Source organism: Tursiops truncatus, chromosome 5, assembly GCF_011762595.2.
Source record: "Tursiops truncatus isolate mTurTru1 chromosome 5, mTurTru1.mat.Y, whole genome shotgun sequence".
NCBI lineage: Eukaryota > Metazoa > Chordata > Mammalia > Artiodactyla > Delphinidae > Tursiops > Tursiops truncatus.
This window is the reverse complement of record NC_047038.1, coordinates 102,160,973-102,177,726: the sequence shown is the minus strand read 5'-3', so window position 1 is coordinate 102,177,726 and position 16,754 is coordinate 102,160,973. Positions and strand designations below refer to the sequence as shown.

The window sequence follows — 16,754 nt, the reverse complement described above, 5'->3', positions numbered from 1 at the left end:
ATATCTTGCATAACTTTAGAACAATATCACAACCAAGGAATTGACATTAATATAGTCTGCTTACCTTATTCAGATTTCTCCTGTTTCACATGCACTAATTTATGAATGTATATGTTATCACATGTGTAAATTCATGTGACCACTACCACAAGATATAGTATAGTTCTATCACAAATATCTTTTGTGGTACCCATTTACAACCCCAGCCACTCCTCTTCCTTCATCTTTCCCTATCTCCTGGCAACCACTAATCTTCTCTCCATCTCTATAATTTTGTCATTTCAAGATTGTTACATAAATGGAATCATATAGTATGTAACCTTTTGAGACTTTTTTTTTTCATGCAGCATAATGTTATATGTTTCAATGGCTTCTTCTTTTTTTATTGCTGAGTAGTATTTCTGAGTCTCTGTCTTTTAGTTGGGGGTGTTTAGACCACTTATATTTAACATGATTATTGACATAGTTGGGTTTAAATCAGCCATCCTTCTCAGGTTTTGGCAAACTATGACCCAAGGGCCAAATGACACCAACTGTTTTTATAAATTAAGTTTTACTGAAATACATCTATGCTCATTTACTTACTATTGTCTGTGGTTGCTTTTGTGCTACATTGGCAAAGTTGAGTAGTTGTGATAGAGATTTACCATCTGTGAAGCCTGAAATGCTTACTATCTGACTGTTTACCAAAGAGGTTTTCAACTACAAATTGGGGTATTTTCTATTTGTTCCATCTGTTCATTGTTTATTCTGCATCAGAAATGTGAGCTTAAAAGATAGTAGAGTGGTTGCTGCCTATTAGAACATCTACACATGCTTTCCTCAGATAAAAGTTTAGACCTGACAGAAGGTGTCTGTATTAGTTCTCTACTCTGTTTAACAGACTACCATTAACTTAGTGGCTTAAAACAACACACATTTATTATCTTTCGGTTTCTGTGAGTAAGGAGTCTGGCTTATCTGGGTCCTTTGCTCAGGATCTCACAAAAGCTGCAGTCAGGGTGTGGGCCAGTCTTTGTTATCCTGTGGATGCTTAACTATGGAAAAAATCTACTTCCAAACTCATTTAGGTTGTTGGGAGAAATTCTTTGCAGTTGTGTGACTGAGGACCCTAACTTTTTACTGACAGTCAGGTGGAGGCCTCCCTCAGGTCCTGGGGATTGCCTATAGTTTCCTGCTACGTGGCTCTCTCAAGGCTTGCAGGAGAGGCTCTCACACAAGCTTATGTAATGTAACATAATCAAGAGAGTGACAGTTCATCACCTTTCCATATTCTGTTGGTTAGAAGCAAGTCACAGGTTCTTCTCATACTCAAGGGGATTATATGAAGGCATGACTCATTAGGGGTCACCATCATGTGTCTACCACAGTAACTTTAAGAAGATACTAGTAACTATTGGGATTTCCCTGGAGGTCCAGTGGTTAAGACTTCGCGCTCCTAATGCAGGGGGCATGGGTTCAATCCCTGGTTGGGGAACCTAAGATCTTGTATGCTGCGTGGCGCAGCCAAAAAAAAAAAAAAGTATATTAATAACTATAATCTGTAGCCTTACATTGACCATTTTGGTTACTGTCAAAAGCTGGAAATAGTTGATGCAATTAACAGTAAAGAGGTAATACAGGAAAAGACTAGTTAAGGTATTTATCTTTTTCAAAAACTGCACAATAAGTGAAGCTTCCACGCTAATAATACCAGTATTTGCAACATGGGTCATACTTTCATAAGCACTTGTAAATCCATTATTGCGTTTGATATAATTCTCAGAATAGTCTTATGAAGTAGATAGGTATACCTATTTACAGATAAAGAAATTGAGGTTAGCAAAGACTTCAAAAAAAGCCAGTAAGTGGTATAATCACAGATTTTAACTTAAAGTCTCTTTGTTTCTGTCACTAAAATAGGATTGTAGCGTAGAACTATTGGTGGTGTGAATAGTCATCAAATATGCTTTGATAATGAGTAAGTTTGACTTTATGTAAATACTAGTAAATTCGATGTGAAAATGCAAATGAAATGAGATTTTTATAATGCAAGTGTCCGTGTTTAGCAACACCGTATCTCTAATCCCCAGAATATTTCTGTAAGGTAAGTAACTGGTTTCTCTGTTTCACAGAGGAGGTAACGAAAGTTTAAGCAGATTGTCATTTACCCAAGGTTACTCAGTTGGTAAATGGTGGAACCATGATCTGACCTCAAAATCTAGGATGAACCTATTTCAGTCAAAATACCCTCTTTTTTTTTTTTTTTTTTTTTTTTTGCGGTACGCGGGCCTCTCACTGCTGTGGCTTCTCCCATTGCGGAGCACAGGCTCCGGATGCGCAGGCTCAGCGGCCGTGGCTCACGGGCCTAGCCGCTCCGCGGCATGTGGGATCTTCCTGGACCGGGGCACGAACCCGTGTCCCCTGCATCAGCAAGTGGACTCTCAACCACTGCGCCACCAGGGAAGCCCTACCCTCTATTTTTGCTTTGCATCATCAGATAGTCTTTAAACTTAAAATTTTTAGCTGATAGCCTCTCTTTTTGGAGATAGTGCATTCCACATCCTGAAAGTCATATGCTATTGAATTATTCTCAAATTAGATTTTTGTTTAATGTGATAAAATACACATAGCATAAAATTTACCATCTTAATTATTTTTTTTTTTTTTTGCGGTACGCGGACCTCTCACTGTTGTGGCCTCTCCCGTTGGGGAGCACAGGCTCCGGACACCCAGGCTCAGCGGCCATGGCTCACGGGCCTAGCTGCTTCGTGGCATGTGGGATCCTCCTGGACCAGGGCACGAACCCATGTCCCCTGCATTGATAGGCGGACTCTCAACCACTGCGCCACCAGAGAAGCCCAACCATCTTAATTATTTTTAAGTGCATGTTTCAATGGTATTAAATACATTCACATTGTTATGCCGTCATCACCACCATCCATTCCTATAACTCTTTTCATCTTGTAAAACTGAAACTCTGTACCCATTAAACAAGCCCCCATTCTCCTCTCCCCACAGCCGTTGGCAACCATCATTATACTTTCTGTCTTTATGATTTTGACTACTTGTACCTCATATATTAAATCATACAGTTTATCTTTTTTTGACTGGCTTATTTCACTTAGCATAATATCTTTAATGTTCTCAAGGTCTTCCACATTATGGCATATTGCAGAATTTCCTTTTTAAGGCAGAATAATATTTCATTGTATGTATATACCACATTTTGCTTATCCATTTGTCTATGGACACTTGAGTTGCTTCCACGTTTTAGCTATCGTGATTAGAGCTGTTATGAACATGCGTGTATAAATATCTCTTCAAGACCTTGCTTTCAGAGTCACAGACATAGAAAACAAACTTATGGTTACCAAAGGGGAAATGAGAGGGGGAGGGATAAATTAGGAGGTTGGGATTAACATATAGGTAACCAACAAGGACCTACTGTATAGCACAGGGAACTATATTCAGTATTTTATAATAACCTGTAAGGGAAAGTAATCTGAAAAAGAATATATATTATATACATATGTATATATGTGACTGAATCACTGTGCTTTACACCTGAAACTAACATGACATTGTAAATCAGTTGTACTTCAATTAAAAAAAAAGATCTTGCTTTCAATTCTTTTGGATATATATCCAGAAGTGGAATTGCTGCATGATATGGTAATTCTATTTTAAATTTTTTGAGGAACTACCACACTGTTTTCCACAGTGGCTGTACCATTTTATATTCCCACCAATAGTACACAGGGGTTCCAGTTTCTCCCCATCCGTGCCAACACTTGTTGGCTTTGGTATCAGGATAATGCTGGCCTCATAGAATCAGTGAGGAAGTGTTTCTTCCTCTTCAATTTTTTGGAAAAGTTTGAGAAGGAATGATATTAGTTCTTTAAGTGTTTGGTAAAATTTACCAGTGAAGTCATAAGGTCCAGGGCTTTTATTTGTTGGGAGATTTTTTTTTTTTAACATCTTTATTGGGGTATAATTGCTTTACAATGGTGTGTTAGTTTCTGCTTTATAACAAAGTGAATCAGTTACACATATACATATGTTCCCATATCTCTTCCCTCTTGCGTCTCCCTCCCTCCCACCCTCCCTATCCCACCCCTCCAGGCGGTCACAAAGCACTGAGCCGATATCCCTGTGCCATGCGGCTGCTTCCCACTAGCTATCTACCTTACGTTTGTTAGTGTGTATATGTCCATGACTCTCTCTCGCCCTGTCACAGCTCACCCTTCCCCCTCCCCATATCCTCAAGTCTGTTCTCCAGTAGGTCTGTGTCTTTATTCCTGTCTTACCCCTAGGTTCTTCAAGACATTTTTTTTCCTTCTTAAATTCCATATATATGTGTTAGCATACGGTATTTGTCTTTTTCTTTCTGACTTACTTCACTCCGTATGACAGACTCTAGGTCTATCCATCTCATTACAAATAGCTCAATTTTGTTTCTTTTTATGGCTGAGTAATATTCCATTGTATATATGTGCCACATCTTCTTTATCCATTCATCCGATGATGGGCACTTAGGTTGTTTCCATCTCCAGGCTATTGTAAATAGAGCTGCAATGAACATTTTGGTGCATGACTCTTTTTGAATTTTGGTTTTCTCAGGGTATATGCCCAGTAGTGGGATTGCTGGGTCATATGATAGTTCTATTTGTAGTTTTTTAAGGAACCTCCATACTGTTCTCCATAGTGGCTGAACTAATTCACATTCCCACCAGCAGTGCAAGAGTGTTCCCTTTTCTCCACACCCTCTCCAGCATTTATTGTTTCTAGGTATTTTGATGATGGCCATTCTGACTGGTGTGAGATGATATCTCATTGTAGTTTTGATTTGCATTTCTCTAATAATTAATGATGTTGAGTATTCTTTCATGTGTTTGTTGGCAGTCTGTATATCCTCTTTGTAGGAAGGTCTATTTAGGTCTTCTGCCCATTTTTGGATTCGGTTTTTTTTTTTGTTATTGAGCTGCTTGTAAATTTTGGAGATTAATCCTTTGTCAGTTGCTTCATTTGCAAATATTTTCTCACATTCTGAGAGTTGTCTTTTGGTCTTCTTTATGGTTTCCTTTGCTGCACAAAAGCTTTTACGTTTCATTAGGTCCCATTTGTTTATTTTTGTTTTTATTTCCATTGCTCTAGGAGGTGGGTCAGAAAGGATCTTGCTGTGATTTATGTCATAGAGTGTTCTGCCTATGTTTTCCTCTAAGAGTTTGATAGTTTCTGTCCTTACATTTAGGTCTTTAATCCATTTTGAGCTTATTTTTGTGTATGGTATTAGGGAGTGAGCTAATCTCATACTTTTACATGTACCTGTCCAGTTCTCCCAGCACCACTTATTGAAGGGGCTGTCCTTTCTCCACTGTACATTCCTGCCACCTTCATCAAACATAAGGTGTCCATATGTGCGTGGGTTTATCTCTGGGCTTTCTATCCTGTTCCATTGATCTATCTTTCTGTTTTTGTGCCAGTACCATACTGTCTTGATCACTGTAGCTTTGTAGTATAGTCTGAAGTCAGGGAGCCTGATTCCTCCAGCTCCTTTTTTCGTTCTCAAGATTGCTTTGGCTGTTCGGGGTCTTTTGTATTTCCATATAAATTATGAAATTTTTTGTTCTAGTTCTGTGAAAAATGCCAGTGGTAGTTTGATAGGGATTGCATTGAATCTATAGATTGCTTTGGGTAGTAGAGTCATTTTCACAATGTTGATTCTTCCAATCCAAGAACATGGTATATCTCTCCATCTATTTGTATCATCTTTAATTTCTTTCATCAGTGTCTTACAATTTTCTGCATACAGGTCTTTGTCTACTTAGGTAGGTTTATTCCTAGATATTTTATTCTTTTTGTTGCAATAGTAAATGGGAGTGTTTTCTTGATTTCACTTTCAGATTTTTCCTCATTAATATATAGGAATGCCAGAGATTTCTGTGCATTAATTTTGTATCCTGCTACTTTACCAAATTCACTGATTAGCTCTAGTAGTTTTCTGGTAGCATCTTTAGGATTCTCTATGTATAGTATCATGTCATCTGCAAACAGTGACAGCTTTACTTCTTCTTTTCCGATTTGGATTCCTTTTATTTCCTTTTCTTCTCTGATTGCTGTGGCTAAAACTTCCAAAACTATGTTGAATAACAGTGATGAGAGTGGGCAACCTTGTGTTGTTCCTCATCTTCGTGGAAATGCTTTCAGTTTTTCACCATTGAGGATGATGTTGGCTGTGGGCTTGTCATATATGGCCTTTATTATGTTGAGGAAAGTTCCCTCTATGCCTACTTTCTGCAGGGTTTTTATCATAAATGGCTGTTGAATTTTGTCGAAAGCTTTCTCTGCATCTATTGAGATGATTATATGGTTTTTCTCCTTCAATTTGTTAATATGGTGTATCACATTGATAGATTTGCGTATATTGAAGAATCCTTGCATTCCTGGAATAAACCCCACTTGATCATGGTTTACGATCATTTTAATGTACTGTTGGATTCTGTTTGCTAGTATTTTGTTGAGGATTTTTGCATCTATGTTCATCAGTGATAATGGCCTGTAGTTTTCTTTCTTTGTGACATCCTTGTCTGGTTTTGGTATCAAGGTGATGGTGGCCTCGTAGAAGGAATTTGGGAATGTTCCTCCTTCTGCTATATTTTGGAAGAGTTTGAGAAGGATAGGTGTTAGCTCTTCTCTAAATGTTTGATAGAATTTGCCTGTGAAGCCATCTGGTCCTGGGCTTTTGTTTGTTGGAAGGTTTTTAATCACAGTTTCAATTTCAGTGCTTGTGATTGGTCTGTTCATATTTTCTATTTCTTCCTGATTCAGTCTTGGCAGGTTGTGCATTTCTAAGAATTTGTCCATTTCTTCTAGATTGTCCATTTTATTGGCATAGAGTTGCTTGTAATAATCTCTCATGATCTTTTTTATTTCTGCAGTGTCAGTTGTTACTTCTCCTTTTTCATTTCTAATTCTATTGATTTGAGTCTTCTCCCTTTTTTTCTTGATGAGTCTGGCTAGTGGTTTATCTATTTTGTTTACCTTCTCAAAGAACCAGCTTTTAGTTTTATTGATCTTTGCTATTGTTTCCTTCATTTCTTTTTCATTTATTTCTGATCTGATTTTTATGATTTCTTTCCTTCTGCTAGCTTTGGGGTTTTTTGTTCTTCTTTCTCTAATTGCTTGAGGTGCAAGGTTAGGTTGTTTATTTAAGATGTTTCCTGCTTCTTAAGGTGGGCTTGTATTGCTATAAACATCCCCCTTAGAACTGCTTTTGCTGCATCCCATAGGTTTTGGGTCGTTGTGTCTCCATTGTCATTTGTTTCTAGGTATTTTTTGATTTCCTCTTTGATTTCTTCAGTAGTGTATTGTTTAGCCTCCATGTGTTTGTATTTTTTACAGATCTTTTCCTGTAATTGATATCTAGTCTCATGGCGTTGTGGTCGGAAAAGATACTTGATACAATTTCAATTTTCTTAAATTTACCGAGGCTTGATTTGTGACCCAAGTTATGATCTATCCTGGAGAATGTTCCATGAGCACTTGAGAAAAATGTGTATTCTGTTGTTTTTGGATGTAGTGTCCTATAAATATCAATTAAGTCCATCTTGTTTAATGTATCATTTAAAGCTTGTGTTTCCTTATTTATTTTCATTTTTGATGATCTGTCCATGGGTGAAAGTGGGGTGTTAAATTCCCCTACTATGAATGTGTTACTGTCGATTTCCCCTTTTATGGCTGTTAGTATTTGCGTTATGTACTGAGGTGCTCCTGTGTTGGGTGCATAAATATTTACAATTGTTACATCTTCTTCTTGGATCGATCCCTTGATCATTATGTAGTGTCCTTCTTTGTCTCTTCTAATAGTCCTTATTTTAAAGTCTATTTTGTCTGATATGAGAATTGCTACTCCAGCTTTCTTTTGGTTTCCATTTGCATGGAATATCTTTTTCCATCCCCTTACTTTCAGTCTGTATGTGTCTCTAGGTCTGTAGTGGGTCTCTTGTAGACAGCATATATATGGGTCTTGTTTTTGTATCCATTCAGCCAATCTGTGTCTTTTGGTGGGAGCATTTAGTCCATTTACATTTAAGGTAATTATCGATATGTATGTTCCTATTCCCATTTTCTAAATTGTTTTGGGTTCGTTATTATAGGTCTTTTCCTTCTCTTGTGTTTCTTGTCTAGAGAAGTTCCTTTAGCATTTGTTGTAAAGCTGGTTTGGTAGTGCTGAACTCTCTCAGCTTTTGCTTGTGTGTAAAGGTTTTAATTTCTCCATCAAATCTGAATGAGATCCTTGCTGGGTAGAGTAGTCTTGGTTGCAGGTTTTTCTCCTTCATCACTTTCAGTATGTCCTGCCACTCCCTTCTGGCTTGTAGGGTTTCTGCTGAGAGATCAGCTGTTAACCTTATGGGAATTCCCTTGTGTGTAATTTGTTGTTTTTCCCTTGCTGCTTTTAACATGCTTTCTTTGTATTTAATTTTTGACAGTTTGATTAATATGTCTTGGCGTATTTCTCCTTGGATCTATCCTGTATGGGACTCTCTGAGCTTCCTGGACTTGGTTAACTATTTCCTTTCCCATATTAGGGAAGTTTTCAACTATAATCTCTTCAAATGTTTTCTCAGTCCCTTTCTTTTTCTCTTCTTCTTCTGGAACCCCTGTAATTCAAATGTTGGTGCGTTTAATGTTGTCCCAGAGGTCTCTGAGACTGTCCTGAGTTCTTTTCATTCTTTTTTCTTTATTCTGCTCTGCAGTAGTTATTTCCACTATTTTATCTTCCAGGTCACTTATCCGTTCTTCTGCCTCAGTTATTCTGCTATTGATCCCATCTAGAGTACTTTTAATTTCATTTATTGTGTTGTTCATCATTGCTTGTTTCATCTTTATTTCTTCTAGGTCCTTCTTAACTGTTTCTTGCATTTTGTCCATTCTATTTCCAAGATTTCGGATCATCGTTACTATCATTATTCTGAATTCTTTTTCAGGTAGACTGCCTATTTCCTCTTCATTTGTCAGGTCTGGTGCATTTTTATGTTGCTCCTTCATCTGCTGTGTGTTTTTCTGTCTTCTCATTTTGCTTATCTTACTGTGTTTGGGGTCTCCTTTTTGCAGGCTGCAGGTTTGTAGTTCCCGCTGTTTTTGATGTCTATCTCCAGTGCCTAAGGTTGGTTCAGTGGGTTGTGTAGGCTTCCTGGTGGAGGGGACTAGTGCCTGTGTTGTGGTGGATGAGGCTGGATCTTGTCTTTCTGGTGGGCAGGTTCACGTCTGGTGGTGTGTTTTGGGGTGTCTGTGGCCTTATTATGATTTTAGGCAGCCTCTCTGCTAATGGGTGGGGTTGTGTTCCTGTCTTGCTAGTTGTTTGGCATAGGTTGTCCAGCACTGTAGCTTGCTGGTCGTTGAGTGAAGCTGGGTGCTGGTGTTAAGATGGAGGTCTCTGGGAGATTTTTGCCGTTTGATATTATGTGGAGCTGGAAGGTGTCTTGTGGACCAGTGTCCTGAAGTTGGCTCTCCTACCTCAGAGGCAGAGCCCTGACTCCTGGCTGGAGCACCAAGAGCCTTTGATCCACACGGCTCAGAATAAAAGGGAGAAAAAGTAGAGAGAATTGGTAGAAGTATGAAGAAAGAAAGGAAGGAGGGAAGGGAGGAAGGAAGAAAGAAAGAAAGAAAGAAGCAAAGAAGTAAAGAAGGCAAGAAGGAAAGCAAGGAGGGAGGGAGAGAGGAAGGAAGGAAGGAGGGAAAGAAGGAAAAAAGAAAGAAAGAAGATACAGTAAAATAAAATAAAGTATAATAAAGTTATTGAATTAAAAAATACTTATTTAGGAAAAAAAGGGACGGATAGAACCTTAGGACAAATGTTGGAAGCAAAGCTATACAGACAAAATCTTACACAGAAGCATACACATACACCCTCACAAAAAGAGGTAGAGGGGAAAAAATCATAAATCTTGCTCTCAGAGACCACCTCCTCAATTTGGGATGATTTGTTGTCTAAAGGAGGGAAGGAAGGAAAGGAAGGAAGGAAGGAAGGAAAGAAGGTAAAGTATAATAAAGTTATTAAAATTAATTATTAAGAAAAAAAACCATGGACGGATAGAACCCTAGGACAAATGGTGGAAGCAAAACTATACAGACAAGATCTCACACAGAAGCATACACATACACATTCACAAAAAGAGAAAAAGGGGAAACAATCATAGATCTTGCTCTCGAAGCCCACCTCCTCAATTTGGGATGACTCATTGTCTATTCATGTATTCCACAGATGCAGGTACATCAGGTTGATTGTGGAGCTTTAATCTGCTGTTTCTGAGGCTGCTGGGAGAGATTTCCCTTTCTCTTCTTTGTTCTCACAGCTCACAGGGGCTCAGCTTTGGATTTGGCCCTGCCTCTGCGTGTAGGTCGCTGGAGGGCGTCTGTTTTTTGTTCAGACAGGACGGGGTTAAAGGAGCCGCTGATTCGGGGGTTCTGGCGCACTCAGGCCGGGGGGGAGGGAGGGGCACTGCGGGCGGGGCGGGTCTGCGGCGGCAGAGGCCGGCATGACGTTGCACCAGCCTGAGGCCCGCCGTGCGTTCTCCCGGGGAAGTTGTCCCTGGATCCCGGGAACCTGGCAGTTGGGGGCTGCACAGGCTCCGCGGAAGAGGGGTGTGGATAGTGACCTGTGCTCGCACACAGGCCCCTTGGTGGCGGCAGCAGCAGCCTTAGCATCTCCCGCCCGTCCCTGGGGTCCGTGGTTTTAGCCGCGGCTCGCGCCCGTCTCTGGGGTCCGCGCTTTTAGCCACGGCTCGCGCCAGTCTCTAGGGTCCGCGCTTTTAGCCGCGGCTCGCGCCCGTCTCTGGGGTTCGCGCTTTTAGCCGCGGCTCTCGCTCGTCTCTGGAGTTCCTTTAAGCAGCGCTCTTAAACCCCTCTCCTCGCGCACCAGGAAACAAAGAGGAAAGAAAAAGTCTCTTGCCTCTTTGGCAGGTGCAGACTTTTCCCCGGATTCCCTCCCTGCTAGCCGTGGTGCACTAACCCCTTCAGGCTATGTTCAGGCCGCTAACCGCAGTCCTCTCCCTGCGCTCCAACCGAAACTGTTGGGAGATTTTTGATTACTGATACAATCTCTTTACAAGTTATAGGTCTATTCAGATTTTCTATTTCTTTGTGATTTAGTCTTAATAGGTTTTGTGTTTCTAGGAACTTGTCCTTTTCATCTAGGTTATCCAATTTGTTGATGTACAGTTCATAATTTTCTCTTATAGTTCTTTTTATTTCTTTAGAATCAGTAGTAATGTCCCCATTTTCATTTCTGAATATAGTGATTTGAGGCTTATCTCTTTTTTCTTTTTTCTTGCGGTACGCGGGGCTCTCACTGTTGTGGCCTCTCCCGTTGCAGAGCACAGGCTCCGGATGCGCAGGCCCAGCAGCCATGGCTCACGGGCCCAGCCGCTCCGCGGCATGTGCGATCCTCCTGGACTGGGGCACAAACCCGTGTCCCCTGCATCGACAGGCGGACTCTCAACCGCTGCGCCACCAGGGAAGCCCTTCTTTTTTTTTCAATTTTATTTATCTTTGGCGGTGTTGGGTCTTCGTTGCTGCGTGGGGCTTTCTCTAGTTGTGGCGAGCAGGGGCTACTCTTTGTTGCGGTGCATTGGCTTCTCATTACGGTAGCTTCTCTTTTTGTGGAGCACGGGCTCTAGACGCACAGACTTCAGTAGTTGCGGCACAAGGGCTCAGTAGCTGTGTCCCGTGGGCTCTAGAACGCAGGCTCAGTAGTTGTGGCACATGGGCTTAGTTGCTCCATGGCATGTGGGATCTTCCCAGACCAGGGATTGAACTCATGTCCCCTTCCTTGGCAGGTGTGTTCTTAGCCACTGCACCACCAGGGAAGTCCCTCTCTTTTTTTCGTAGTCTGTCTAGCTGAAGTTTTGTCAATTTTGTTGATCTTTTCGGAGAACCAACTTTTGGCTTGATTGACTTTCCTCTATTGTTTTTCTCTTCTCTGTTTAATTTCTCTTTGCTCAAACCTTTATTATTTACTTCCTTCTGCTAGATTTGGGTTTAGTTTATTCGTCTTTTTGCTAGTTCCTGAGGTTTTAAAGTTAGGTTGTTGATTTGATTTTTTTTTTGATGTGTTTAAAACTGTAAATTTCCCCCTTAGTGGGAAATTAGCTTAGCTTTCACTGCATCTCATGTTTTAGTATGTTGTGTTTTTGTTTTCATTTGACTCTAAGTATTTTCTAATTTCTCTGTGATTTCTTCTTTGATCCATCAGTTGTCTAAAATTGTGTTAATTTCCACAATTTTGTAAATTTTTCGGTTTTCTTTTTTGTTATTGATTTCTAACTTCATTGTGTTGTGGTTAGAGAAGATACTTGGTATATCTGTCTTTTAAAATCTATTGAGTCTTAATTTGTGGCCTAATATGTTGTCTCTCCTGGAAAACGTCCCATGTGCATGTACTTGAGAAGAATGTGTATTCTGTTGTTGGGTAGTGTTCTGCATATGTCTGTTAGATCTAGTTGGTTTATTGTGTTAAGTCCTCTGTTTCCATACTTATGTCTGGTTGTTTTGTTCATTATTGTGAGTAGGCTATTGAAGTCTCCAACTATTATTGTAGAACTGTCTGTTTCTCCCTTCATTTCTTAGTTTTTGCTCCATATGTTTTCATGACTTGTCATTATATATGTAAATGTTTATAATTGTATATCCTTGCTGTATTGAACCTTTTATTAATATATACTGTCCTTTTTTGTTTCTTGTAACATTTTTTATTTAAAATCTTATTTTTGTCTGATACTAGTGTAGCCACTTTGGCTCTTTTTTTGGTTACTGTTTGCATGGAATATTTTTTTCAATCCTTTTCATTTCAACCTGTTTTTGTTTTTGGATCTCAAATGAGTCTTGTGTAGACAGCATATAATTGGATCATGTGTTTTTATTCATTCTGCCAATCTCTGTCTTTTGATTGGAGTGTTTATTAATTCATTGATGTTTGTAGTAATTACTGATTAGGAAGGACTTATTTCTGGTATTGTGCTATTTGTTTCCTATGTGCCTTAGAGCTTTTTGAGCCTCATTTCCTGTATTACTGTCTTCTTTTGTGTTTAGTTGATTTTTTTTGTAGTGAAATGTTTAAGTTCCTTTCTTATTTTCTTATGTGTATACTCTATAGGCATTTTCTTTGTGGTTATCATGAGGATTACATTTAACATCCTACAATTATAATACTCTAATTTGAATTTATACTAGCTTAGCTTCAATAACAGACAAAAACTCTGCTTCTTTACAGTTTCATCTCTACCCTTTTCAGTTGTTGATGTCACAAAATTGCATCTTTATACATTGTGTGCCTAAAAACATGAACTAAAAATTCAAATTATTAAAATTGTTTAATTTAAATTTTATTTAAGTTTTATTTTTTACTTATTATTTTAAGTATTCTCCTAAATTATGTAGGAAACGTGATTTGGTGTAACAAAGCAAAATTACAGTAAAACTAGCTTTTTACATTAATAATTCTTTAAAAATGTATTTGTCTCTCAAATATAAAAAGTACAGTTACAAACCACTGTTACAATAATACTAGCTTTTCTACTTACCCATGTATTTACTTTTATATTCATATAGCTTTGAGTTACTGTCTAGTGTTCTTTCATCTCTTTCATCTTGTAGGTCTCCCTTGAGTTGCAGACCAGGTCTAGTGATCATGAACTCCCTCAGCTTTTGTTTATCTGGGTGTGTCTTACTTTCTCTCTCACTTTTGAAGGACAGTTTTTCTGGATATAGATCCTTCATTGATACATCTTGTCTTTTAGTACTTTTAACATATCCGCCCATTGTCTTTTGGCCTCCAAAGTTTCTGATGAGAAATCTGCTGATAATCTTATTGAGATCACTGGTATGTGATGATTCACTTCTCTTCTTGTTTTCAAGATTCTCTCTTTAGCTTTTTGGAAGTTTGATTATAATATGTCTTGGTGTGGGTCTCTTTGAGGTCATATTTTTTGGAGTCTCTTGGATGTTTATGTTCATGTCTTTCATTAAATTTGGGAAGTTTTCAGCCAGTATTTCTTCAGATATTCTCTCTGCCCTCTTCTCTGTCTTTTATCCTTCTAGGACTCTCATGATATGTATGTTGATCTGTTTGATTGTGTTCCCCAGGTCCCTTAGGTGCTGTTTATGTTTCTTCAATCTTTGTCAGACTTGATAATTTTCATTGTCTTAGCTTCAACTTTGCTAAATCTTTTTTCTACCTGCCCAGATCTGCCTTCAAATCCATCTAATGATTTTTTTTTTACATTTATTTTTGGCTGCATTGGGTCTTCATTGCTGCACGTGGTCTTTCTCTAGTTGTGGCGAGCGGGGTCTACTCTTTGTTGTGGTGCATGGGCATCTCATTGCGGTGGCTTCTCTTGTGGCGGAGCACAGGCTCTAAGCGTGTGGACTTCAGTAGTTGTGGCTAGTGGGCTTTAGAGCGTAGGCTCAGTAGTTGTGGTGCACAGGCTTAGTTGCTCCATGACATGTGAGATCTTCCCAGACCAGGGCTTGAACCTGTGTCCCCTGCATTGGCAGGCGGATTCTTAACCACTGTGCCACCAGGGAAGCCCCCCTCTAATGAATTTTTAATTTCAGTTATTAATATTACAGTTCCAGAATCTCTCTGTGGTTCCTTTTTAGGTTTTCTGTTTCTCTATTGATAGTTCCATTTTGTTAACACAAATGACTTTGTTCACATCTTCCTTTAGTTCTTTGAGCATCTTCAAGACAGTCTTTTTAAAGTCTTTGAAAAAGAACTAATGGCATTTTTAGTAGACAGAGACAGTTTCTGTTGATTTATTTTTCCCCTTGAATAAGCCATACTTTTCTGTTTCTTTGTATGCCTTGTGATTTTTTTGGTTGTTAAATACTAGATGTTTGAGTCTAATAATGTGGTAACTCTGAAAATCAGATTTTTCCCTATTCCTTAAGGCTTGTTGTGGTTTTTTTGTTGTTTGGCTTTTTTTTTTTTTTAATTGTTGTGGGCTGTCTTTATGATGAAGATCAGCTTGAGGTTTAAACTTAAAGTCTTCTCAGGTCTTTTCTGAGCCTTTTCCTGGGCATGCATGGTCACTTTCTGATTTTCCTTGTATATGCAGTTGTTTTTTAATGTCTTAGTCTTTAGTGTCTTACTTCCAAAAGGGGAAATAGTGAAAAATGCAGCGGTAAAGGGCACCAGCCTTTAAAATATCGTGGAAGTCACTTCAGATGAGAGGGAGGGGCCTGCAACAGTGGGAGGAGGTGCAATCACAGTGGCTGGCCACCTCTTTGTCTGCACCTCTGTGATCAGAAACAGTAGTGAGCAATCAGAGGAGAGATCCCTGATATTCAGAGGGTAGAGTCCTTCTTGCCTACTGTGGCTTCTGCAAACTGTGCAAGCTGCTCCAGAAACACATGCACAGCTGCTTGCCACATGGCTGAGGGTGGGCAGCTGCTACTGTACACAGAGCTGACATTGACCAAAGTCAACTGTAATTTACTAAGTCTTCTGGAAGTTGTAATCCTTCAGCCGACTCCAGAGTTTCAAAACAGTTACATCAGACAGATTCTGTCAGTGCAGTTGTTGTCTATGTGGGGAGACAGATTCCTTGTGCTTCTACTCCACCATCTTCCCACAATTTTCCAATTAGATTTTAAAGGAGTCCCTTCACTGATACAATTAGCTGAGGTGGCTTATGTGACATTTAGTGTAAAAATACAAAGTCACCTGTTCTTCTTTCAACAGTGATTTATATGGTCATTTTACATATACGGTATTGGTAAACTATAATTTCTAGTAATCATTTTTTGAGTGGTTGTTTTATGTGTGTTTTGTTATGTTTTTCAGTCTCAGCTAACTGGACAATGGCAGTTGAGTAGGTTTTGAAAAATGTCTGAAGTTTAGTGGACTGCATCTACCTTCTCCCCATCTACCTTTTCCCTGTCCTTTACAAAAGAATAAATGGAATGTTTGAGAAGAGAGCTGTATTAAAAGAAGAGTGTTACAAATGGCTTCAGAATCTGTAAATGCAAAACAAGCTAGGAATCGCTTCACAAAGGGGAAGAGGCAACAGCACCAGCAAGTAAAGAACAGATCTTCACTTGGTGATGGTGATGGAGAAGACTCCTTTATCTTTGAAGCAAATGAAGCTTGGAAAGATTTTCATGGTTCTCTTCTTCAGTTTTATGAAAATGGAGAACTCTGTGATATCACATTGAAGGTGAGACTGTCTTTTTTTCTTTCCTCAATCTCTTCAGTGTATTATATAAAATAAAGGTTTCTATAACCATGCAAGGCAAATTTTTGTTGCTTTACTTATTATAGTCAGAACGGTTTTAGTTTCAACCCTTTATTACATTGAAGGGGAAGGGACATAAGGGAGGGTAAGTAAAGGGAACCTAGCATAAGATAAAATTATTATACTAATTAAATGTTGATATTCACTATTTCTTAGTTTCACTTCTGAAAGTTCTGGAGCCCTAAAACAACAAATAGTTATTATTTGTGAAATGGATAAATTGCTGTTGACCAGATAAGCTTTTTTTTTTTGGCTGCACTGTACGGCTTGCGGGATCTAAGTCCCCTGACCAGGGATTGAACCTGCACCCTCCTCAGTGAAAGCGTGGAGTCCTAACCACTGGACCACCAGGGAATTAGCTTTTAACTTGTGAATTAAAAAATCTTGATGTTGGGAATTCCCTAGTGGTCTGGTGGTTAGGACTCCATGCTTCCATTGCAGGGGACATGGGTTTGATCCCTGGTCAGGGAACTAAGA

At 39.1% G+C, this 16,754-nt stretch overlaps 1 protein-coding gene across 12 annotated transcripts in view; it reads left to right on the top strand.

Annotated features, from left to right (window-relative positions):
* Nucleotides 1–16,754, top strand: part of KLHL8 (kelch like family member 8) — a 59,399-nt gene that overhangs the window by 15,182 nt on the left and 27,463 nt on the right. For all 12 annotated transcript variants that reach the window (XM_073805444.1, XM_033857220.2, XM_033857218.2 and 9 more), the window contains one exon: nt 15,827–16,199. In XM_073805444.1, coding sequence (XP_073661545.1) covers nt 15,987–16,199 — 213 coding nt within the window. In that variant the 5' untranslated portion in view covers nt 15,827–15,986. The remainder of the gene's footprint in view (nt 1–15,826; nt 16,200–16,754) is intronic.